Raw genomic sequence first — 24,545 nt, 5'->3', positions numbered from 1 at the left:
CGTCTCTGTAAATGAAATTGAAAATGGGTGCATTGTGAGCCTCTAGTTGTCACCACGTCTGCAAATGAGTACATTTTAAGATCAAATGACAAACACCACAAAAAGGTTTAGTTTGACTTGTATACACTAATAGATAATTATCTAATATAGATGAGTAGGAGCATACTTATTTAACATGAGCTAATGAATATAAAGAGTTACCAATTCAATGTGTTGAATGTATCTCTGGGACTTTTTTAAAAAAAAAAAAAAAAAAAAGAAAGGTTTTATTTGTTATAAATTTTAACCAATATGCATATAATAATATTTGGAGGTAAGAGTACTATTGAGAAGTAGTAAATCACTGGAAAATGTGACGTCTACCAAAGCTCACCATGGAAAAATGAAACTCTTTGATTTCCTTATCCTTGAGATTGCTTTGCTATCCCTGTCTGTCTGTCTGTCTGTGCCCTTTAGAAGATTCTGCATTTATAGGCCGGTCTCCCACTTTCATTTTACATTATTCCATTTCATGAGCTTGGTTTCACCTAGTAGTATCAGTGGGGAAAACGGCCTTGTTATAAGGGTCTTCTGTCTACTTTGGTGGGAGATACTGCATGTAAAACAGTATTTGAGAAGATGGGTTTATAAAAAATAATTATCTGCTTAGGCACAGCTATTTATCCATCTCATACATAATTTAAAAGTACTACTTGATTCTGGTTGAACGCTTAAATATGGTATTTAAAAAATAATAATTTTACAGTACAGTTTATTTTATTTTTTTTTTTAAATTTTGCACTTTATGAAGAAATGTTTAGAGCAGAGAAGGTCCAAAAGAGTGAAGACTAATTCCACAACAGAACTGCAAGAAGTGGTCATTTTTATTTTTCCTTTTCCCTATTTTCTTGGGTAACCAAGATGGAGGACGTGAGGGGCCAGGATATTGCCCGCAGGAATCGCACTTCTGCCATCAGATGAGCAGGACATCGATGAGCACAGGGCAGGATCTTTTGAACTGGCAGCTGGATAACACATTTAGCCAACCAGAAGATCCCAGTAATCCTCCACACACATCTAATCAGGGTGAGAATGCTGAAATTAAGTAAAACTAAATTAGGGAAAATGACAGCAGGGGTATCCTGCACTGCCCAGAGAAGAATAAAGTGCCAGTGTATTTACTAAGTAAATACCCCACTGGGAAAATGTTGACCCCAAAACCAGTGAATAAACCCAATGTGGTGTGCAACTTTACATACTGTTACTAAATCCTATAAATGTCTCCTTGGGGTGCTTCTCTAATAAAGCGTGGGTGCAGTTACTAACTGAGGTTCCCCAAAGGGGAATAAGTTTGGAATGATTATATAAATGCTTTGGCATCAACTTTTCCCACTTATTGGATGTTATTATTTCAGTTTTTGAAGGTGGGTTTGGATCTTATTTGACTGAACAACTCGACCTTTGTTCTATAGACAAGCAGGACATTATTAAGATGATTTTAAGTAAGGAATGCCCATTTTATGGATGTTTCTTGGAAGGGGGTTATCTGCACATATATGTACAGTTCTTGGTGCAACACCCAGGAATAAAACAATTCACAAAAGAATGCAGCTTTTCAATATCTCTTGTGAGTGATTGTGGATAATATATATCGGTACTCTACAAATTGGTATTTATATTTTTTTTTTTTAGCATCCAGCTTATTATCCTCAGAACAACTCTCTCCTGGAAGCCAGCATGCACGTCAAGACAACAGCCGTATAAGGTCTCGCATCCCACCGAATATGCCAAAGCTCCTGATTCCTTCATCCGTAACCAAATTTCCACCAGAAATAACAGTGACACCTCCCACCCCAACTCTGCTATCCCCAAAAGGCAGCATCTCTGAGGAGACCAAGCAAAGACTAAAGGTATGATGATTAAACAAAGCCATTAACAACACAGTCTTCAAGTCCAAAGTCACCAAGTGTCTCAAAGATGATTGTTGTTGTTTGTTTTAAAGAAAGAAATATACTGCTGATTTGTCATCGTAATGCCATCACACAAAGTAATGTAGATTTATTTATTTCTACAAGTATTAACTTTACAAAATACTCTTCTGAGGTTTGCACAACCAAAAACTTAAGCTTTCAGGCCTGGTACCATGTAGAAGTCTGTATGAAGCCCTTTTGAAGTGGGAATGCAAGGAATGTTTTTTTATGCTGTGGCAATGTAGCTCAGTCATCAGGGTACTTCTGTCAACAGGGCCAAATATTATGGGATCAGGTGGAACAATATCATAACTAATTAAAATCAATTACAGTTTATATTCCATTAAGTATAAATGAAAATGTAATTGGTATCTTATATGGGACTTGCACTTTTACGCTAAGTAAAAGCTTTGTATCCTGGCAGAATATATAAAAAACTATACACGATGTCAGGCAGATTTAATTTATTCTGTTGGCTGTGGCAAACTGGACAGATATTACAATTATTAACCCATTTATTAAGTCAGTAAAGGAACATTTGTGATTAAATGCTCAGTGCATAGGTAAAAAAAAAAAAAAAAAGCCAACAAAAAAATTTAAAATACTTTCGCATTTGACATAAACAAAAAATATTTCAGGAATGAACCAAAGCTTAATAAGGAGCTGTGTATATTTGTTTGCCTCTAAGTTTTATACAGATGTACAATATTTGAAATAGCCTGTAGTGTGCAGAGAAACCCTCACAAAGTGGCCTCCATCAAATTGGAGAGACATTCTGGAAATCAGCATTTCGAGCATCATGTCACAAGTTCAGTCTCTGTAGTCGTGGGTTTTTAAAATCAACTCCGACATTAAATGTTAATTTCCAAGTTTTAATACCCCCTTTAATCTATAAATTACAAACTGGTTAAAGTAGTATTTTTTTATTGAATGAAGCAAATGTGTGCACACATGTTAGAATCTGTTTTTTCATTTCAAAAATGTTATTCTTCTTTGATATTCTGGTTCTTTATATAATTATTTACTAATAAGCTCAGAACAGAACAGCTGCCATTTGACATTCAGTGGCATTCACAATGGTATCTAAAAATGTTGACAAAAATACAAACTATTCACTTCTTAAAGTGTAGATCTCACATTACTGCATTTTTCTGAATGCCAAGTAAGAGAAGTAAAGGTCTGCTATTTAAACAATACGATAAACTACAGATAAAGAGGGTCTCCCTCATTGTGAAACCTGCAGCCACAGGGGCCCCAGGACTGAACTAGAGAAGCATGAATTTCGAGGACACTGAGTACCCTTTCTTTGTACATTATAAAGTCAACTGTTGCAGGTTTGCACCGATGTCGCCGAGATTTCTGATGAAGCAAGCTGGTGTATAGCCCCTGTGATGGTAACTGTAGTCCAGTCCTGTGTATTTATAGTTTGTTTATTTGACAGAGTGCTATCCTGTCTGCTCAGTCAGCGGCCAATGTGAAGAAGGAGACTCTACACCAACCAGCTCTCGAGGTGCAGGAGACCTCCAGCCAGGAGTCCTCACTGGAGAGTGACACAGATGAAGAGGATGACTACATGGATATCTGAAGGCCAAACAGCCATTTCTAAGTGGACTTTTTAAAGTGCTCGCCCTGGTTTTTATTAGTGCAGTAAAACATATGTGGGCTTGGATACTGGATGAAGTCCAAGAAGGGGGCTTACTAAGCCAGCAGCAAATGTTTAATATGCATGCAACTCTTAAAGCACCTAGTCTAAGACTGATTTATCTTCTCTGAAGATGAATCATTTCTGTATTTATATTAACATAAACATGTCAAAGTAATTGTTGTAGATTTTGCTGTCCTCTTACTTTCTGCCTTCAAATCATTGGAATTGCGTTCCACTCCAGGTTGCCGTTTCCTCAGAAATAAACGTTCTGTGGAATTTGTAAATGGTGGGCACTAAAGTGAAATTTTAAATTTGAAGGCTACTGCCTAAACTCTGAAAAGACCAAGTGTGAGGAATGCCAAGTGCCTTTTATTAGATGGCTACATTCTACCAGAAAACATTTTCAAATTGTGCTCAGTTTCCTTACAGAGATAAAAAAGATTTGCCAAAGTGTTCGGTGAAAATGGAAGTTTTGCCTGCAGTTCATGTAAACAGAATAATCAAGTAATGCAGTTTAATACAAGTGCATGTCTGGTGAACTATAAAGTTTACATAATTTTTGCTTATCACAGTGTTAATATTTCTATATTTATAAGAATGTCTAATTTGTATAGGAATATCTTAAATATTTCTACCCCAAATAATTTCTACACTGTAAGCCAAATTTGAAAGCATTTTTTCTGTAGTAAATTAGAGTAGAATAACTTTAGCAGTACAAACGTGCATTGTACTGATCGCTTCTCTGCACTGCAGATGTTGAGGCTTCCTAGAATAGAAATAGAATTGTAAATTCTAAGTCCTCTTTAGGTACCAAATATGTTATAATGCAAGATATCTAAATATATTGTTTCACTAAGGTAATGAATTCAAAAAAGATATGACAAAGCAATGTTTTGTACAGCAGGTTTTTTACATAAAGATATCATGTTTTTGCAGTATTTTATGAACAATACTGAAAATATGCTTTTTTCCCCCCTCTAGTGTTGTAAATAATGAGCACAACTTGTAATATGTCTTGTTTAAATTACCTGAATGTTTGTATTTTTGTGTTTTTGGAAAAAAATACATATACAAGTATGTTTTGTATTCTTTCATTTTGCTTTAAACAATGCATGACTGAGCATCACTTTAATGCTTATTGGTAATGTTCCATGAACTATACCATTATGTGGCCACTAGGTGGTGATCTTGTGCTAATGCTACATCCATTTGGATTTTCTTTGTACTGCTCTGACAGTTTTTTAAATTTGCTCTTCAGGCAGTTGTTCAGTAGCAGACCAATTTATACTGCTTTCAGTGCAGAGCTTTGGGGTTGACTAAGTTCACTGTTTATGACATTTTAATTTTCCCTACTTTTTAAAGGTACCAAAGACACAATCAATGGAATATTTAGTAGGGGATACACATTTTGATAGCCCATCAAGAATACTGCAGTCCCTAAAGGTCATGGATGGGTTTTACAAGGTGAGTGTGTGTATGTATGTATGTATGTATAATATATAATATATACACATAAACACACACACACACTATATAGGTGGGACACCTATTCATATTGTTTGCTAATTATTTTAATTGCGGCAGAAAAGCTTTGAAACCTATTACTTGTTCCCTGAATAATCTGAATTTTCCCCTTTTTTCCCCACTTTCTGTTAACATAAACTTTAAATTGAAACCTCTAGTAGTTTACTTAACATTTCAGGTCATTCATTGCATTTCAACTGATTAAATTTGAAGAAAAACTGAGGTGTTCTAAACCGTTTGACTGTGTGTGTGTATATTATATGAAATATATAATTAAAAACTGGTCTGATAGCAGTATGCTGCAGGAATATTAACAAATAAATGTCCATTTTAAAACAAGACATCAAATTCCCAAAAAGAGTTCTGCATGTTTCATGCACTGTATATATGCTGGTAGCTTCAAACATGGACACACAGACATTAATAACATTTTTATTAATATTTTACTTGCTTATTTTCTATCATTTTTATATTTTGTACACAAGGAAGGAAGAAGGAATCAAATACAATCCTCCCGCATAATAGAACCAGCAAGTCTAAGATGGCTACAGCACTGTTCTCCTCACCATCCCCAGCTAAACGGAGTGACCATAACAAAGATACTCCTTTCATTTTGGGTGCAAAAAACTTTGTGCTCCAATTAGCATTGTATGCATTAATTACAGTTACTCCTTTTGTCGGATGCCTTTATTCAAATCTACTTCGAGTTGGTAGCATTTTGTTTATTTTCTCCAGTTGGTGCATACACAGGCAGGTCAAGTGACAATCTCGTGGTCACACAGTGTCAGTAGTGTTATTTGAACTCCAAACCTCAGGATACAAAGGGCTAACGGTAAATCAGTATTGAAGAATAAAGCGACCTGTTAACGGCGTGCTGTTCGTTGCATCATGCACTCAGCCATACACGATGTTTGCCTTTGAAACATCCCAGAACCACAACCCTGTTAATAAAGTATTTTAGAACAATCACGTCTTGTTTATGACAGGTTAGATCACATAAACCCAATCAGTAAACACACTAGCACAGTCTAATTAATACAGTACAAAATAGTGCTCAAGAATAATAAGAGTTTACTATTTACCAAATTCTTCTCACCACTGTAAAGTATTGTCTATTTGGCAACTGTGTCTAAAGAAGAAAGAAAAACAGTTTCAATGCTGCATTAAGGATGTTTGCATGGAAAATGGTGGATAAACTATAAAAAAAAAAGTCCTTATGATTGGACTGGTTTATAAATTTTGCTATGTTTTGTAATGAAATAAAATGATTTCTGAGAAACTCCTTAAAGAAGATTACTATTAGTATATAATGAGCAGCTTTAATATAAAAACGATTATGTAAAGTCCTAGAATAACAGCAGGTCAAGTCATGACACTGCAGTCCAAATCAAAGGTGTTCCTGGTAGGGGAGCTGACAAAGGAAATTGTCTTTTGCGTCTTGGATTTATTAATGCAAATTAATATGTTGTTTTTGTTTTTTTTTTTTTACTTGCTATTTTGTGCTACACATTATTATCAGAACTCAATATGCATTTATTTTATCCTTGTTTGTTGAATCCGACCAAGTTAAAAATGATGTAAATGTCAGTTTAAACATCAGACGTTCTTGATAGAAACATTTATCAGATGTACAAACATTACCATAGTTTAGCACATCTAATGAATATGAACTAATGAGTGTGAAAGTGTTGTCCACAAAACACTCTGCAGCCACATTCACAAACATTAAAGAATAGAAAGTCCCTCCAACGCTAGTGGGTATCAATGGAGTTTTTCCTCGGTACTTAAGATCTGCCGATACTTGCATAAAGAAATCTTGAAACACTAAAATGACACTTTTGATGAAACATCATTATTTAAAAAAAAAAATGTATGTGTATGAATATATATATAAAATAATATATACACACACACACAAAGAAGCATGCATACATAAAATAAATACACACTCATTTGGGAAAATGTGAAGGTGCCACATTTAGACTGCACTCTGCTCCAATGTGCAGGTTCTTATAGCCTCAAAACTGTGCACACAAACATTTTTCATAAGCATAGTTAAAACATTTCAAAAAAAGAACTTTGCAGTATGTTTTCAAAAAGTGCAGTTAATATTGTGTAGTATTTCTATATGAAAGTTCAAGTGAGAAAATGCAACAATCCCTCTGCTACAAAGGCAAGAAAACCATGACCTGTGCAAATGTGTCCCAAGACCCTCGACTGGTTTGGCCTGCTTTACCAGCACAACTGAACTCCCACCTTTAAGCAGTAAGTATGTGAGAGGACCATCAAAGTGTGTGTAAGTCAATTCCAATAGAAAAAGATGTCTGAGCTAAAAATGGGCAAAAGTCATTACTGGCAGGATTTCCTTCATATTTTAAGGACTAAGATGTCATGCAGAGAAAACCAGACAGGGGTACTCCATTCCATAAAATATTACATCTTGAATACAAAAATAGCTGTAAACATTTTTATGGTTGGGATTTGGTTCCATTGAGATATTCACTCTAACTTCGATGCAACCAAAAGTTAAAATGATATATTATTTGGGAGGGGGAAAAGACAAGTGTGTTGAACGCCACCAAATGATTGTGGCCTGGTGGCTAAGACACAGGATACGTTTGCTTATTCAAAGCCCACTTCTCACTCCATCACTCTGCCATGCTGCAGTGGTATTGGCCAACTAACGTGAGCTCTGCTTATGAAATGTGCCTTGGAATAATATTGACTGTATAATAATAGTAAAGGCAAGGCATCTGCACAAAACTCTCAATTTAAAATGACAAAAGGTAACCAGACAGCCTAGCAGGTTGAACTGCAGTGTTTCTTTTCTTCCCAGGCTTACCGTGTTGTCTTGTGCGGTGGAGCAGGTAGTCAGCATTAGAATTATGACCTTATGATCAGGTGATCAACTCACCTCAGATTTGCACTCTCAGAGTAGGCTGAAGGTAAAAGCAAACTTGCATTTTCACAGCCAGTCTAAACTCCACAAGTTCCAGGGGCCACTCGTTTTCAGAGATGAATTCCTTTGTGTGTCTTTCTTTTTTTAAGTTTATTTTTTCAGTTGGCCCTTTATTTTTCCCTTTCATTTCTCCAAACTTAAGCTCTCTTCAGATCTTGCATGGATTGTTGTGTACTGTATTATATTTTATTGAATTCTGTAGTAGCATTTAATAAGGAGGAGGACTTTAGAGGCCGAGAGGGCAGAGCTGCCAGTCTCTGGGCCAGATTCTGTCAAATGGAGACACAGCAAACTATGACCATTTGATAATTCTCAGGACAGACTACAGTCATTTGGGAAGAAACCAACAGCAGATGTTTACTTCAATATTTTAATTCCAGTTTAAAAGCTTTACAATGCAGATATTCATTTCCTTTGAAACTGAATGACACCAGTTGTTCATAATAAATGTCATGCTGAAAAAAAATACTGTCTGGGGGTAAATCAGCACAGGACGAGATTACACGAATAGATGCCAGTGCAAACGCGGACCTGCAATCAGAAATCCTGAAGCGCCACTGGACCTTCCCTTAAGATGAGAAGCAGATGCTAGGTATGGAGTGTCAAGAGTATATTTTGATTTTCTGAGAACTTGGGGTGTGGTGGGGGTGTAGTGGAGTTTCTAGAGCTGCCTACCCTCACCCACTCCTAGTGCTTCTGGCTCTTAAAAGTTAGTGATAGTGGCCATTTCAGCATCAAAAGAAACACACTGCATAGTTAATGGGAGTAAAAGGTGGCAAATCCCTCGTCTGAGCACTCCAATCCTCTTTATGAGCCCAGGGGGTAATGCGTCTGATCTTTGATTGGCTGCGTGTTTGCATCTGTTAAAGAGCTGCTTTTCAGCAAAAGATCACCATCGTTAAAACAAATGGTCTAAGACTGACACCTCATCGATGAAGTCCTGGTGGTAAAACACAATCAATACACACATACAGCGGCATGATGGAGTGAGTGGAACACCGCTGGCCTGCCTGTGCTACAAGACACATCAATTCAGGGACACCAATGCACAGGCACATACTGCAGCTTTACATAGAAATGCCTCACAATGTTGAATTTTCAAGCAGAGTTGACACTAAGACAAGGTGAACTGCAGATGCATACTTGTATGCAAACTGTCAACAACAGCCATATTTTAATCACTTAGACTACTGGTGAATGCCACCTCCTTGCTGTTTCTAAAGGTTAAGACCTAAGGCCTTCTTGGTATCTTGATAACAGAGAAGGACTTTTATTACATTTTTTCCTACTGGAGGTTTCCTATTCCAAAGCATTTTTATTAACCTCTGATATGGACTTTCAGCATATTTATTTTTTGTCCAATTTCTAGATAATTGTACTTGCTCACTGTGGCAGTTCTAGCAGACATATTCAATGCATAAGAATACAGAGGTGTGTGGCCCTTAGCAGAAAGCAGTGCCAAGTGGCTGGTCTCCTGGGTGGACAACTTTTGCTCAACTGTTACTGCCAAATCCCAGTGGGGTTGGCGTTTAAAGTGGCAGAAGGATATTACAGTAGCAATACCTCACAGTGATAGGAGCACGCAAGTCACAGTCCTTCAGGGGCGCAGCGCTGTGTAGGGCATCACATTTGTCACATCTGCTCCTGTGACACCTCATGATGTTCATCACATAATGTGTAAAAAGGAGCAACTTCCTTAATGAACGTGGTGAAGTCAGGCTTGAGAGCAGCCTTGGCATACATAAACAAATGTTCAACACAAATCACTGGATTTTGTTCACTTTTATAGCCCTTTACCTGTGGCTTATGAAATGTGTGTGCAAAAGAATTCAAATTATCCAAGGTCATAATCAACCAAGAAAACAAACACAACCACTCACAGGCCATACTGCTTACACACGGTCCAGGCTGGCAGTTTCTATGGTTGAACTTAAAACGGACAACATGGCACTGCCTTGACATGTGGTGCCAGAGCAGTGTCTGCTGCCAACAGATCCAGAGTTGAATAGGTTCCCTCACGTTTGATTTGCTCTACATACGCTGGCTGGAAATTACTATATCAAAGCAGTGGGCCTAAAAAATGACACTAATCAAGCAATTCATTTCCCCCTTCAGCGTGCAAATCAAGCATTCAGGCCCAAGGCCAACACACTTCACTCACTTGGAGTGGAGAGGAAGGAGCAAAGGACTTCTGGGTCCTAGGAAACACTTTAGCACCAAAGCGCCATTTCCCTAAACTGACCAGGTTACATCTACCTCTACGGGTGACAATGAACTGTTCTTGATGAAGTGTCCTGCTACCATCTTAGTGGCACTGAAAGCCAAATAATCCAAAGCTACTTCTTAGTTTTGTCTTCTTGCATTTCATACAAAGGCATGGACATGACACAGGACTGTCTGAGGAGGACTTTCCTGCACCGAGCGAGAAAGTGAACACGGAGCTCTCTAATTTAAACATAGCGTCCATACCCACTTTACACTGTGTTTTGTAAATGCTCACTAAGCTTCGCATTCATTTTCTGTAGAAACTCACCTCACAATGTGGTCAAACGAGGAGCTCTTTCTCATCTCCATGCCACAGTAGCCAGCAAAGTGAGCTAACCTTGAGGCCATAATAATGATAAGAAGGTGTGTGGAGTGGCCTGCTTTTAACACCATTTTGCTTACTTGGTCATGGGCTTTCGTTCTTTTGCCATTTACCTGTATCCCGCATTTCATGTAAAGGTCTTTGATCTAATTATATGTGGCATGACATTTCAAATTTGTGATAATTTTTCTGTTTCCTCACTAAGGTACAGTTACTTGCAATAGTCGGTCGTTCCATTTAAGGCAGTTGGCGCTGCCAGTGTAAGATCCAGTCACCCATGGCCCTCACCTTAGATAAGTCTATGTCCTGATTTAATGGTGGAGTGCTGTACATTAGTGAAGCTAACCCACATCACCTACTGAGACCACTTAATTGAATTGTGTGGTCACAGGCACAAGGTGGGAAGGAACATTAAACAAGGCAGTGGCACATCACCACTGGGCATCCAGAAACGAATCAAACAGCCATTTAAAAAATGGCAAACCAAGTCAGGTTTATTGATTGGGCTTTGAGCTGCAACCCCTGAGGTTGTGGGTTAACATCCTGCCACTGACACTGTATGACCCTGAGTAAGTCACTTCCCCTCTCTTGTGGTCCTACTGGAAAAAACAAAAGAAATGGAACCAGTTGCATCCCATGTGTTGTAAATTGGCTGGGATTAAGGCATCAGACAAATAAGGAAAAAAATAATATCAAAAGCTATGAGTACATAGCAGACTGAGGTATTGTGACTTAACCACCAATATTCTTCTTACACGCTCAGCCCAACGCGCCCCCGTCCATTATCTTACTTAAACTGCTTACACGCAGCGGGCTTTGGGCTCATCAGTGTGAAGCATCGCCAGCACATCTCACGGCTGCACGACATGGCGTCAACTTTATACAAAATACTTCTTTGCAAATCTACAAATCCATCTCTGTTCATGTATGAAAGTGTAATTTGCTCAGAATAAACCTTTAGAAAGACTTATTTTACACCAAGCCAGTTAGTGACAGAGATTGATAACAGAAAGACGTTTGCTGCCAGCATTGTTGTTTTAGAATTTATGGATTAAGAATGGAATTGTTCCATTTGCAAACATTTTAAAGGAATTCCCAGAGCTTTTAAATCAATTTTGCTTTTCCTCCAAAAAAGAGGGACATGAATCAAGTGAATGGACAATGATTTTCTTGTCACCCTTTAAAAGAGCTGAAGTTTTTTATGGTTGCTCTAGTCCCATTATAGAGACTTTTAAAGGGCAAATATCACAGACACTTAACTGCTTACTAGTCTAAAATGGACTTACTGTATGTGCAGTGTATTAACAAATCTTAACTATCCGAGCAAGAGAAAAAAAAGAAACTCCAATGTGTACTCAAGCAGGTCTTACATTTCCACAATAAACTTTCATTGACATTTATTTATTTGGCTGATGCTTATATCCAAAGTGACTTACAACATTTGAGATACAACTGGTTCAGTTTCTTTTGGCGTTCTAGTTAGAGCTCAGACAGCTGAAGTGAGTTGTTCAGGGTCACACACTGGTGTCAGTGGTGGGATCTGAACCCACGCATTTCCTCTGTGCCCACATGTACCCTGATATTGGAAATAAGCATACTTAATAAACGGACATATGGATACAACCACACTCAAAGTAGTTGAGAATTATGGGTTTCAACTTTGTTTCTCTGAACTTCCCAGACTAGATTAAGAAATGTCACAAAAAATGAAGTTTTCATTTAAAATCAACATCCTGCTGTCGTCCAGCTCCAGGAGGCCTGTTCTCCATCATGGAGGTCTCCATGCCCAAGTTTGTATTTTTCCTGGTGCAAGTCAGAGGTCAAGCTGGCCCACTGCGTGAGGGTCTGCCCTGATGTGACGTGTCACTACATCTGAGGTTGTTTCCTGTCTCGTATGTAGTAACGCACGGCTTGGCTCTGCCTCTCCATTAAACTAACTACACTAAACGGCTTACTTGTAACCATCCCACTGATAGAACGATGCACATTTAGTGGACACTTGCAATACAGACATAAAGAGCACAATTATGAGCTTTACACTTTGACCATTACATGAGCTTGTCAAATACATGGACAGACTTCATAGTTTATGAATTTGCTGTGTTGTTTTTCCAGCTTTATGAGGCACAAGACGTGAACCAAACCTGGACAGGAAGCCACTTCAGAATGCCTGTCACCTAAAAACCCCCATCGGAGCAGAGCTGCAGTAGCCATTCTGCATCTCGGGTTTCTGTCCCATTCACATTAATTATCCAGACGACTATTGTACCACATATAATATTTATTCCTATGTATATTCATTCAGTATGTTATTAGTTCTTTGTGTATATTTGTTTATGATTCTTCTAAAGTTGTTAAAATGGATACTGGGTAATTAAAGAATAATAAAAGTTGCCTTAATAAATATTGCCCTATACTACGTGAAATACATGTTCATATGTAAAACAGTTTCTAACATGGAGCACGTTGCTCATTAATTTCAAGGATAAAATCTAAATTGGAAAAGTTGGGAAGATCTTGCAAGATTTTCCTTACACAGGGCTCCTTCTGGGAAACAGAGAAACTGAAGCAATGAAAATGGAATCGGTTAAGTAACCATACATTTACACTGGCAGGTGGTAGTTTAAGGCATCTTTACAGGCACTGTTTATATACGGAGACTAGCAAGTGGGCAGTGCAGAAACAGGCACACTCGACAGCACACAGAACTATTGATAGGATTTAATCAGAATGTTGTATTCTCTCTTGTAACAGCTTAATTGTTGTCCTTCTGTAGATATGGCAATCAATAAACCAACAGCACATACTTTAAAACCTGAGTGGCACAACCAAGAGTCGTAATGGCTTCTCCTCCTGGAGATTGCAATATGTCATTATAAATGGCTCAAAATTGGAGAATTAAGAAGGGATTAAGAAAATATTTGTTATTCTGTGACTTGTTTAATTGTTATTAAATAATTGTATTTTGCATAAAAACATATCTATATAGAAAAAATCAGAAAAATGTGTTGAACCCTAAAATTTTTCTTTTTAAGAAACTGTTGATATCACACATTCTTCTCCAAAAGTCAATGAATTTTCTGAATCAGAGGGGTCTAACAGAGGGTCCTTCAGTAGCACTGTCAACCAGGACAATTCACAATGTCGGCAGAAGGCCTACCCATGTGCACGCACACACACACACACACACACACACACACACACACACACAGACAGACAGACACTGTGAGAGCGTGCACACTTCCTACACAGTGTATTTTCTCCAGTATCATTCTTCATACATTTACATGTGCGTCTAATACTAACTATAAAGTTGTCCATGTTGTGAGACACTGAATTTATCTTTTACATTTACTGATTTACCCGATACTTAAACTAAATCAATTTACTATTCAAAAGATGCCAATGTGAGTAGTTCACAGGAATCTCTTGGGATCTTAATCCTGGGTTAAGTTACAGGGACTGAGTCTACAACCTTAACAGGCAAACCACTTACATACTTACAAATGAAATTGGGGTAACTTAGTTAAAGCATCTTTGTTTTTTGATTACAGCATCTTAGTTACCGAGGTAAACGGAGGACTGATGTACACATCAAGACTACATAAATGCAATTTCTAAACTAGATGATATGGTAAATCACCAAAAACAATTAGTAGGTAATTAGAAAGGATAATAACGAGGACCAGTCTGTCTTTATAACACAACACCAACACCACACGCACACATTTATATGAAAACAATGGGCAGACTAAATTTACATCAGATGTAAGAATGTGAAGTTGGCAGTATTAGGAAACACAGTGACTTCCATGACCGTGATCACATACTAAGCCTTAGAACAGATTTTGGACATTTGATTTTTAGGTGGGGTGGTGGCTCTGTGGCTAAGGGCTGGTAACTCAAAGGTTGCCAGTTTGAATTCTGGCAGTGCCAGAAGGAATGCTACTCCAATTGGCAAGGCCCTTAACTTGCAGCTGCTCCAGGGAAACAGTGCAAATAGCTGACCCTAAACTTCTGAGCAAGTTATGGTATGTGAAAAAAATTAATTCTGTATACAAGAAATTGCAAATAAATTATAATTGTATTTCATTTAGACCATGAAGGATCCAATTTTTACAATCGGTTTATTCTGCTATTACTGTGTGCACCTTGTTCTTTTTCTGGGGTCTGCTTTGGTTTTCCCATAAGTAAACTGTAGTACTTGAGTGTTATACCATGTTAGTCATAATAGGTGCAATGAGACGTCAAGCTAAATTACACCTTTTATTGGCTAACTGAACAGAATACAATATGCAAGCTTTTAAGGCAGCTAAGGCCTTTTCTTCAGGTAACTTGTAATCACAGCTTGCCTGAAGAAGTGCCCTAAGCTGCCTCACAAGCTTACATATTATATTCTGTTCAGTTAGCCAATAAAAGGTGTCATTTAGCTTGACGTCTCACTGCATCCAAAGTCGCTCAGAATTTGTTCAGTTAACTGGTACCTCCAAGCAAAGGTATGTGCAAAGTAAAGAATAAAAAAAATGTACATGAGTAATTTAAAAACACCTTCTGTAATGTTGGCTTGACATTCAACAATGTGTAATAATCGTGCAGAACTGATAGCAGCCAAACTAGTCTGCTGCCCAAACAACTACAGCCAAAATCCCAGGGCAGTACTGCTGCACCCAAGCTAAGCAGTAAAACACCTATACAGTCCTTATTCTAAGAGAGTTAGCAAACCTTTCCTCAACAAAAGGACTCCAAAACAGCTGTAAATTGCCATTCTGCACCATTCTGAGATATTGAGAACGGTATTATTTAACTGCCTGTAAAACTATACTTCTGTTGGAGCTATTATTTAAATTTGAATTCTACATTTATATGAACGTTGCACAAATTCATGGTTATTAATCTGTTCTTTCACAGTTCTTATTTTGTGTAATGCATCATAAAAACAATTTTAACAACCATTAGCTTAACTAGCTAGTAATGTTATTGGTGTCTTCATCTTTTGTAAATGACCAATTCTTTATACTTCACATCATTGAACACTGAAAAAAAGTGATGATTCACACTTAATATTTTCAATCTGAACCAATATAATTCTTTTTAGCTTATTGATCCCACAATTTTTAAGTTGAGGCAAATCATTTAGAGTGATTGGGTGCAATTCACTTGTTTTTTTTTTACTAAAGTAAATCTATTTTTTAAGTTGTTCTTCTTTGGCAGTTGGAAAGTTTGACCGAAAGAATATACAAACGGCCCCCAAACTCAGCACATGAACAACCTAAAATATTAAGGTAAATGAAATAGGATTTTTATGTTTATTCCCTCCACCATAAATTAATTTGGTACAAACATTTTTTTTTTACTTTGATTGAGATCTGAAACCAAATATTTCAAGCTGCAACACTAAATGACTCATCTTAAGTTGCTTGAAAGAGAAAATTTACTTTGAATGAACAATCAATGTTATACTTTTTTCAGTGAAGGCAGGATAGTAAATTACTACTACTGGCAAATTAGCACAGACACTGTGTGAAATGTAGGCAAAATTTTGGTGTAGTTGTTACATTTGCTGCCACACAGATCAGTGATCTTTATTCAAATGCTGTCCCTGTCCATTGTCTACAGGGAGTTTGTAAGTTCTCCCCTTTGCCTGCATGGGTTTTCCTCACACATCCCCAAAGAACAGCAACTCTAAACTGGCCCCAATGAGTGAGTGCGAGACAAAGCAGTAGAATCTTAAGCCAGCAGACTGCTCATTGCTCTACAAATTCAGTTCCTACATTTTTTTAAGCACATGGGAGCAGACATGAGTTTGGACAGACTGTGGATTTGAATAGCACAGGACAGGGGCTGTCTGCATTATATGCAGCAGGTAAAGTCAAACAATGAAGAGCACCCAGCAGGATGGGAGAAGATAACATCTGAAAAGCTCCAACTATTGAATGAATGTGAAATTCAAGAACATGGCTTTCCTTTTGAGTCTACGACTTTCTCCTGTACTGCTAAAGAACTGTTAAGTGGCCTGCCTTTCTCCCATGACGCACCACCTCCCTTCTCCTATCTGAGAACATGAATATTACAAGTACTGGGCTTTTCAGGGAGAATATATATAATAAGGTTAACAATCAGATGTCTAGACAGCCCAATACACAAAATTCAGTCCCCACAGCACACAATACATTTGTTTCAGTTTTTAGAAATTGACTTTATTCTACACAGGATTACTAACACTACCACAAAAAATCCTTTTTAAAAAACATTTTTTCCTGGTTCACCAGGATATTAATAAACAGTATTTTAATAACACACCTTTTTACTAAAAGATTTATAAATAAATAAGGAATGTTTCTTATTATGAAATGTTGATTTCTGATATTGAAATGACCACTTCATATTTTGAATGACACTATTCTTTTTACATTTAAAAGACTGAATTTTTATATAATGTATGCACTGTAAAACCTTTCGCCCTTTTATATAAGAAAATAAAACTGTAATCTTCAATCTTATGATGTTGTCAATAAGAGATATAGTTTGCATTTTATTAAATGACTGTGTTTTTCTTAGTCCTCTAAGCAGTAACAACATTTTACAGAGCACTCAAACAAGATAAAAGAGTGCATATATCATAAACTGTAATATCAAATAATGACAAGCTAAACAATTTAAAATTTTCCTTAATATTTTTGTATAATAATTCAAGGATAAATTTTTTTGTGTGTCAATTACTGCTGATTTGAAGTTTGTTTGCCAAAAAAGGGATAAGAACTTTAGGGAAAAATAATAGATGAAAATGTTCTCAACTTTTGGTTTCATCCCACATAACTCAACAGTATTTTTCACTTGTAGTTATTATTTCAGGTATGATTTTTAGATAGTAAACAGTATTTTTAATATATATGCAATAGATAAAAATATTAAAATTATAGATGTCGAAAAATCTACACAAGATTAATAACAAATTTAAAAGCTACTGGTTTTCTTTCTTTCATGAATGTATAAGTCATGCTCATTCATTTGAGTCTTCATTAAAACGTTGAAGAAAAATATGACTGAAGACAAAAAAGTAAAATTATAAACCAGAGGACAATGTCACAGTAATTTATTCTTTCTACTACAGAAACAGCAGTAGGTTATAAAATTATCAGCAAAAATTGCTCTGTGAACTGAAGTATATTACAGTTAAATGTATGTGCAAGGAGTAAAACAGCAAAAATGCCTTAAATTTGTCAGTAACATTTAGGTTTGTGAAAACCTTTTGGAATAACATTTACATGTTTGACTATGTGATCAACTGCTTTTGTGTTAAAATTCCAACTTGAATGCCCATTTTTAAAATAAATATATAAAACAGTTACTTTAAGCACTAGTGCCTTGTGCCAGGTTTGCATTAACAACTTTTATACAATATTAATTATCCATTACATTAAGCTGTAAACTTTAAAACCAATCACAAATTATATGCATTGTCACAGTGTTTACATGAGCTTTAAATTCAGAAGACGTCCTCTTTCTCAACAAGGAATCGCCCTTCACTGTTTGTTTAAAAGTCTGTTAGCAGTTAATAAAGATGCATTTCCTCAAAGGTGCTTCCTGTGGGGACTATATCAATGCTCTGTTAAGTTTCTTTGATTTCTCTCTCCACCAATGGCAACAGCTGCTTCAACTACCATTGTGTCACATCAAAGGAAAGAAATGGATCTCGAGATCCCGCCCACATTACAATTCCCTTAAAAGTGATGCATCTCAACTTTGCAACCTAAAATCACTCACTGGCCTTTCTACAATACTTCTGGGATTAAATATACTGCAAGGATTCCTTTTGGAGAGATACGCTACTGGAAAAAGGGAGCCATGTACTAAGACTGTTCTGTATTCTTTGAAATTATCAACTAAAACAAAAAGGGATTTTTTTTTTCCTTCCATCACCACAAAAATGCAGCATTCATGCGGTAAGTTATTCTTTTATCATACTATGAAAAATATTGTTTATCATAAAGGAATTTTAAAAAATAAATTGGGCAAATATTATTCACTAGTTTATTGTAGAAATTATACATAAGGTTAAAATAAAATATGTAACTCTGAAAGAGTATGCATTTCTAAAAATTAAAGTTTATTGATAATTATTTACAGATTTAAGATAAGTTTACATTATTAAGGATTCCATATAATTACCACTCCTATGTAAAACAGTTTTGGAATTACAATAATTATATTTTTAAAATTTAAGCTGTTTTATGATATGATTTAATTAAACTTAAAATGATGAAAGCTCTTGGAGTACAGTAACTAAATCTTGGTCATTCTCGTTCCTTCTGCCAGATCTAAAGCCCAACTTTAGCATTCCAGTCCCTACCTTACCTCCGACAGCACCCGAGTCCTACTCACAAACAAATGTCAGGATGAGTCTGGAAGACTCGAACCTTTGGAAAGCCTTTCATGAGTGTGGCACAGAGATGATTATCACTAAACCAGGCAGGTAAGAAGTGAAAGCGTGCTACTCTAGTTGTAAACATTCTGCAGCACAGTGGAGTTCATAGCAGAAACAATGAAGAGCTTCTTAGCTTTCTTGCCAGTCACCTAGTTCTAGGTGCAGAAGATGATATGAACTCCATTTAGTTGCTTTTAGGCCACCCTAAAACCCTGCTAATAAATATCTTCTTTTTTTTTTTTTTTTCAAGGCGTATGTTTCCGCAGTGCAAAATAAATGTTACCGGTCTAATACCATATGCCAAGTACATCTTGCTCATGGATCTAGTACCAGTTGATGGATTTCGTTACAAGGTGAGGAAATGTATGGTTATTTCATCCTAGGATGCAAATAGACATTTTAAAAGAAAACTTTGCTGTATAAAGTTAACATTAACGTTATATAGTCTCTTAAAATTAAGCATTACAGTTCATGTGAACTAACCTCAAAAATAGAATTAAGAGACAGATAATCTTAAAGACCGTTTCTTTCCTTGTTTCAACATGGCAAGTTCACTTTCAAACAAAATATTTCAGTCAGTACAATTGTCAAAAAAAAAAAAAAATCCACTTTAACACTGCATGCCAGAGACAGAATGTGGAAGCAAAACCAGAATTATTATAATGTATATACTTTTCTCTGAATACTGCAGTTCCCAGTTTCACACTTTTTTCTGCCTTGTATTTTGTTCACAGTGGAATAAGGACAAGTGGGAGGTTGCTGGAAAAGCTGAGCCCCAGCCCCCTTGCAGGACTTATATTCACTCAGACTCTCCTGCTGCTGGCAGCCATTGGATGAAACAACCAATTTCATTCCTCAAGGTCAAACTGACCAACAACACTCTTGACCAGCATGGTCATGTAAGTCATTTCTTTATCACATCTTGAACTTTATCACATAAGACAAGATCAAGAAAATAAAACATTTATTCTACTGCTCTCTCTTAGATTATTCTACACTCTATGCATCGTTACCAACCCCGGTTTCACATTGTTCAAGCAGATGACCTTTTCAGTGTTCGCTGGAGTGTGTTTCAGACCTTCACCTTTCCTGAGACAATTTTCACTGCAGTTACTGCTTATCAAAACAGCAAGGTGAGAACTAATAGACATTTTTATCAGTGAAAATGCTTGTCTGAGCAATGTGTTCATCAGAAAAAGTAGAAATATTTAAAACAATGGTAAAATTACATTACATTCTATGCTGTCATGGCTTGCTGCTACAACATTTTATGAAAACAAAATGTACCATAAATATATTTCAAGTGTTCAGCATACTGTACAATTTCTCAATGATGCTGAAACCATTCGCCAACACCTACATTGACCATACAATAGTATGTCTGTAAGAATTAAACAATGGTTATTGTACCATCTAATGCTTAATTTTAAAATACATATTTTTATATTTTAATTTGATGGGGAAGATTTATCTTCTAATTTCTTTTTATCAATGACATAAAATGAATTACTCATTTACATTTGTGCGTACTACTTTCCAGATAACTAAACTAAAGATTGATAATAACCCCTTTGCCAAAGGCTTCAGGGAGCAAAGAACCAATACAATAAGGTAGGTGAAGCCATCTTTGTAATTTATATTAGTACTTTACAGAAAACCACGCACCATGCTTCAGGTCTCTAGATATCAATCAGTAAGAAATCAAACATAAAAATGTACATTTTCTCTTTTGTAAACCAGCAGACAACGGTCACTCAGAGCTCATGTGCGGCCAGAAAAAGCACAAAAGAGACAAAGTCCACTTAAAGATGAAGAGGAGGAAGAACAGATGCAGTCAGGTTTGTATCATTCATTAATGACTAGCTTTTTTATTTACATGCATACAGGACTGTTGGCCTATAGCTCCAAGGACTTAAATTCAGCTCCCAGCATGGTCATTGTCTTTGGAGTAAGCACATTCTCCCTGTGTCTATGTATTCATTCTACAAATTATCTTGTTTCCTCCTACACCAAAAGGAGTTTACCCAGATATGGGCTGGCATCCTTTGGTCATTCACTCCAGGATTGCTTCCTTAAACCTCCTAGCCTGTAATAGTAAAAAGCAAGTTCAGTAATTGTAAAAATGGAAACATTCAAATGTAAACCATTTAATTTCGATTATTGTTCAATTCCAGACGTGTATTAAGTTTCTGAAAATATATCAGATTTTGTTTGCCCCTGTTAAACTGAAAATGTGTTCACAATATAATATTGGTATAGATTAGTGTTATTATTGGCAACAATCCAGTCAATGTTATGTTTTGTTTTTTTTTGGTACAGAATTTCAAAGACCTTTCTATGAAGGTTATAACCAAGAAGAGGTATTGTCAAAATCCAAAGATGCCTGCCCGGTGAAAGATGAGAGATTCTCCCCCTGGGGATGTGAGCAAGAACATTCAAACAATGTCCGGACTGAATCACCACTCAGTTCAGAAACAAGAGACATTTATAATACAGAACAGCTGGTGCCAGGGCCCACCTCTTATCATCCATACAGGTATATAATTCTAATGAGTTAAAGCTTATAATACAGGAATAGATAGCTCACTTTTTTTTTTTTTTTTAATCAGAAAACTTTATATATTATTCCTGTTCTTTGAATTGTACCTTTCTGAAAGGAACTAAATAGAAATGAGGGAGCAGTATTTTTTTTTTTTTGAAGGTATATAGGTGATAAAGTTTTGATTTTCTTCTCCAACAGGTTTCACGGTTTTGGCAAATCACCCTCCCCTTCTTCTACAACCTCATCACAGAGTAGCAGGCGGCCAAGCTTCGACTCTAGACCATCTGATGTAGCCACAGTACCAGACCAAGACAACAAGAACTCCTCACTGGACACAATGCCTTCTTCTTGTCCAGTGTCACTGGCACCTGCTCCCAACACTCATCAAGATTACGCAGGAATGTTAAACATGGCTTTAGCACCAGCGCCAAATAAACCTGGTGTTATCAGTCACATTTATAATCATTATGGCGCAGAGCAAAGCCTCACCCAGTGGAATGGGCCACCTCATAGTCAATACGGTTCTTCCAGCTTCTCAGCACCCCATCATCCTTCAGAATACAGTACTCAGAGCATGCATCATGGCTATCACCATGGAAATATGGCTGACTGGAGTCAATATCCACTGTTTTCATATTCTTGTTGGTAAAACAAAGGAAAAATACTAACAACTAAAGAAAAATAGTAAATATTGCTGCTCTGATTCTCCCTTCCCACTAGCTGGTAAGGAATAGTATATGTTTGGGGGGTTAATGGTGTGTGCATCAATCAACTGAGTAAGCTTTGAATATTTGAGAAAGTTGTGCTTGAAGCAAATCTATGGACTCAAAACTTAATATAAAACACGTGACAAATAACTTTCTGGTATTAAATTTATCCAGTAAAATGTGGGTATGTTAAATGGTTAAATGTACATATCTACATAACTGCAGCTAGAGAAAAAAATAATATATATATATATGTCACTTTCAAAAAGTGACCGCTTTGCTTTTACCTTTAAGATATGCCCATGTATCAATAGTGCCAGCAGTGTTTTGAGAGCAATTTTGTTTTTAAAATGTTCATTTATTTTGTCACCTTTAAGCTGCTTTTGTATATTTTTGTTAAACTGCACCAGGCTGTTTTATTGTTATTGTGCATTGTTGTCGTTGTTATTTATTTTGCAACATTAAATATATTATTTTTGTAAAAAGTTATGTTTCACATAAACAAAAAAACCTTCTATAATGTGTGTTGTATTAGGCACAATGGCTGGGAAAAAACACAATAAAATCAAAGAGAATACAATTCTTCTGGTCTTGTGTAACTTCCATTGTTTTCCAGTTGTGCCTTGAAGAAGAGCTCATGAAACATACATACTGTAGTATGAACTTAAGGTTTGGGTTAACACGGACCTCCCAGTGAATATTCAAATGAGTTATACGTCACTACAAAAGGAAGGTAGATTATAATTACTATTGTCTTGTGTTCAATAACATTCTTACCTGCATGTCTGATCAGTATGTAATAAGTCAAAATAAACTGGTATCAAAATAACATTTTGTTAACAGCAATGTTTAGTTTAGTTGTTTAACAACTTTTTATTAAAAATACCTGTTATGACTAGTAAATTGAAACTGTTCAGCTTTGCCTTATGCACTATTAGACTGTAAAAACAAACCAAACCTGTGAAGTAATTTGATTGACCGTTGTAATTAGGGTGCTTGTGTCATATCCTAATTGAGGTCTCTACTTGTTTCCTTCTAAGATTCAACTAAACATTTGTCAGAAGGAAAAAAATACTGCTCCCTGAATTCTATTTATTTCCTTTCAGAAAGGTACAATTCAAAGAACGCAATATATAAAGTTTTCTTGATTTAAAAAAAAAAAAAAAAAAAGTTAGCTATTCCTGCGTTGTAAGCTTTAACTCATTAGAATTATATACAATTATAATAATGACATAGCTTGTAAAGATTTATTTCCTCTGTTCCTAACAATGTATACATTTTGTTTAGATCACAGTTAATTTGCCCTTTTCCCCAGATAGTAGAACCCTAATTATTTAGTCACAACCGCCATTCTAGGAATTTATGAGCAACTATTTGTGTAACAGTTGCCAACAACATTAGAAACAAACCACTTGACAATATCCACATGTATGATCATCACAAGGTTTATTTGGAAACCAAATGGTTGACCTTTGTATTCTAATTACATTAAAACATAATCTTTTAATCTAACTTTAAAAATGCTGGTAAGTTGTGGTACTTGCTTAATATACTGTAAATGATCTGTTCCATCTTTCCAAACATGTAGGTTTTATAACCTTAAGTCCACTGTGAAAAATGTGAATTGAACAGATCAATCAAAAGACCAATTATGAGTAAATTGTTTTATTTTTCAAATAAAATTGGTACATATTTCTAATGAAGATATTCTCATGAACAGGTTTCCATATAATCCATAATTAGATAACCAAGAGAGCAAAATGTCAACTAGTTGAGGCAATTTTAAATATGATAATTAACATTCAGAAAATATTGAATCTGTATGTATAATACAATAGGATATAATACTGTATATACATATTCCCAAAAGATGCAAGTTTTTAAATTTATTTTAAATTTACCTTAACAAAGAGTATAGGAGAGACAATGTTAGCTGAATAAAATAAATGCAAAGAGAATTTCCTAGAATACCATCTATAAAATGGGAGGTTTCGTTATGAAACAATCAGTAATATGATAGTTAACAAAAAGTGGGAATACCTTCAGCTCCTCATGATGAAAAGTTTCTCCTTCCATCCAGTTCTGATCTAAATCAAATCTAATATCACAAAGCTAGGCTTAATAATAAAGAATAGTGAAAGCCTCATTTACCTAAAAAAATAAAAAAGATGCTACTAAAAACAAATGAGAATATAAATAATACAACA

At 36.0% G+C, this 24,545-nt stretch overlaps 2 protein-coding genes across 7 annotated transcripts in view; both read left to right on the top strand.

Annotated features, from left to right (window-relative positions):
* Positions 1-4,671, top strand: part of cabin1 (calcineurin binding protein 1) — a 120,793-nt gene extending 116,122 nt beyond the window's left edge. For all 4 annotated transcript variants that reach the window (XM_039772098.1, XM_039772099.1, XM_039772096.1 and 1 more), the window contains 3 exons: positions 901-1,065; positions 1,672-1,889; positions 3,391-4,671. In XM_039772098.1, coding sequence (XP_039628032.1) covers positions 901-1,065; positions 1,672-1,889; positions 3,391-3,534 — 527 coding nt within the window. In that variant the 3' untranslated portion in view covers positions 3,535-4,671. The remainder of the gene's footprint in view (positions 1-900; positions 1,066-1,671; positions 1,890-3,390) is intronic.
* Positions 4,672-4,776: 105 nt separating this feature from the next.
* Positions 4,777-22,746, top strand: tbx16 (T-box transcription factor 16). 3 transcript variants are annotated; one of them, XM_039772105.1, is made up of 10 exons: positions 4,777-5,058; positions 18,313-18,607; positions 18,981-19,137; positions 19,340-19,442; positions 19,824-19,988; positions 20,076-20,222; positions 20,630-20,700; positions 20,830-20,927; positions 21,409-21,625; positions 21,830-22,746. In XM_039772105.1, exons 1-10 carry the CDS (start codon positions 4,975-4,977, stop codon positions 22,278-22,280), a joined length of 1,788 nt encoding a protein of 595 aa, XP_039628039.1. In that variant the 5' UTR covers positions 4,777-4,974; the 3' UTR covers positions 22,281-22,746. The 3 variants fall into 3 exon arrangements, with proteins under 3 accessions (XP_039628039.1, XP_039628040.1, XP_039628038.1); XM_039772106.1 differs by lacking the exon at positions 4,777-5,058 and having other exon boundaries at positions 17,579-18,607; positions 20,833-20,927; XM_039772104.1 differs by lacking the exon at positions 4,777-5,058 and having other exon boundaries at positions 17,579-18,607.
* The last annotated feature ends 1,799 nt before the right edge of the window (positions 22,747-24,545 follow it).

Source organism: Polypterus senegalus, chromosome 12 (genome assembly GCF_016835505.1).
Source record: "Polypterus senegalus isolate Bchr_013 chromosome 12, ASM1683550v1, whole genome shotgun sequence".
Classification (NCBI taxonomy): domain Eukaryota; kingdom Metazoa; phylum Chordata; class Cladistia; order Polypteriformes; family Polypteridae; genus Polypterus; species Polypterus senegalus.
Note: the sequence above shows the minus strand (reverse complement) of the source record. Positions and strands in the feature narration are given on the sequence as shown.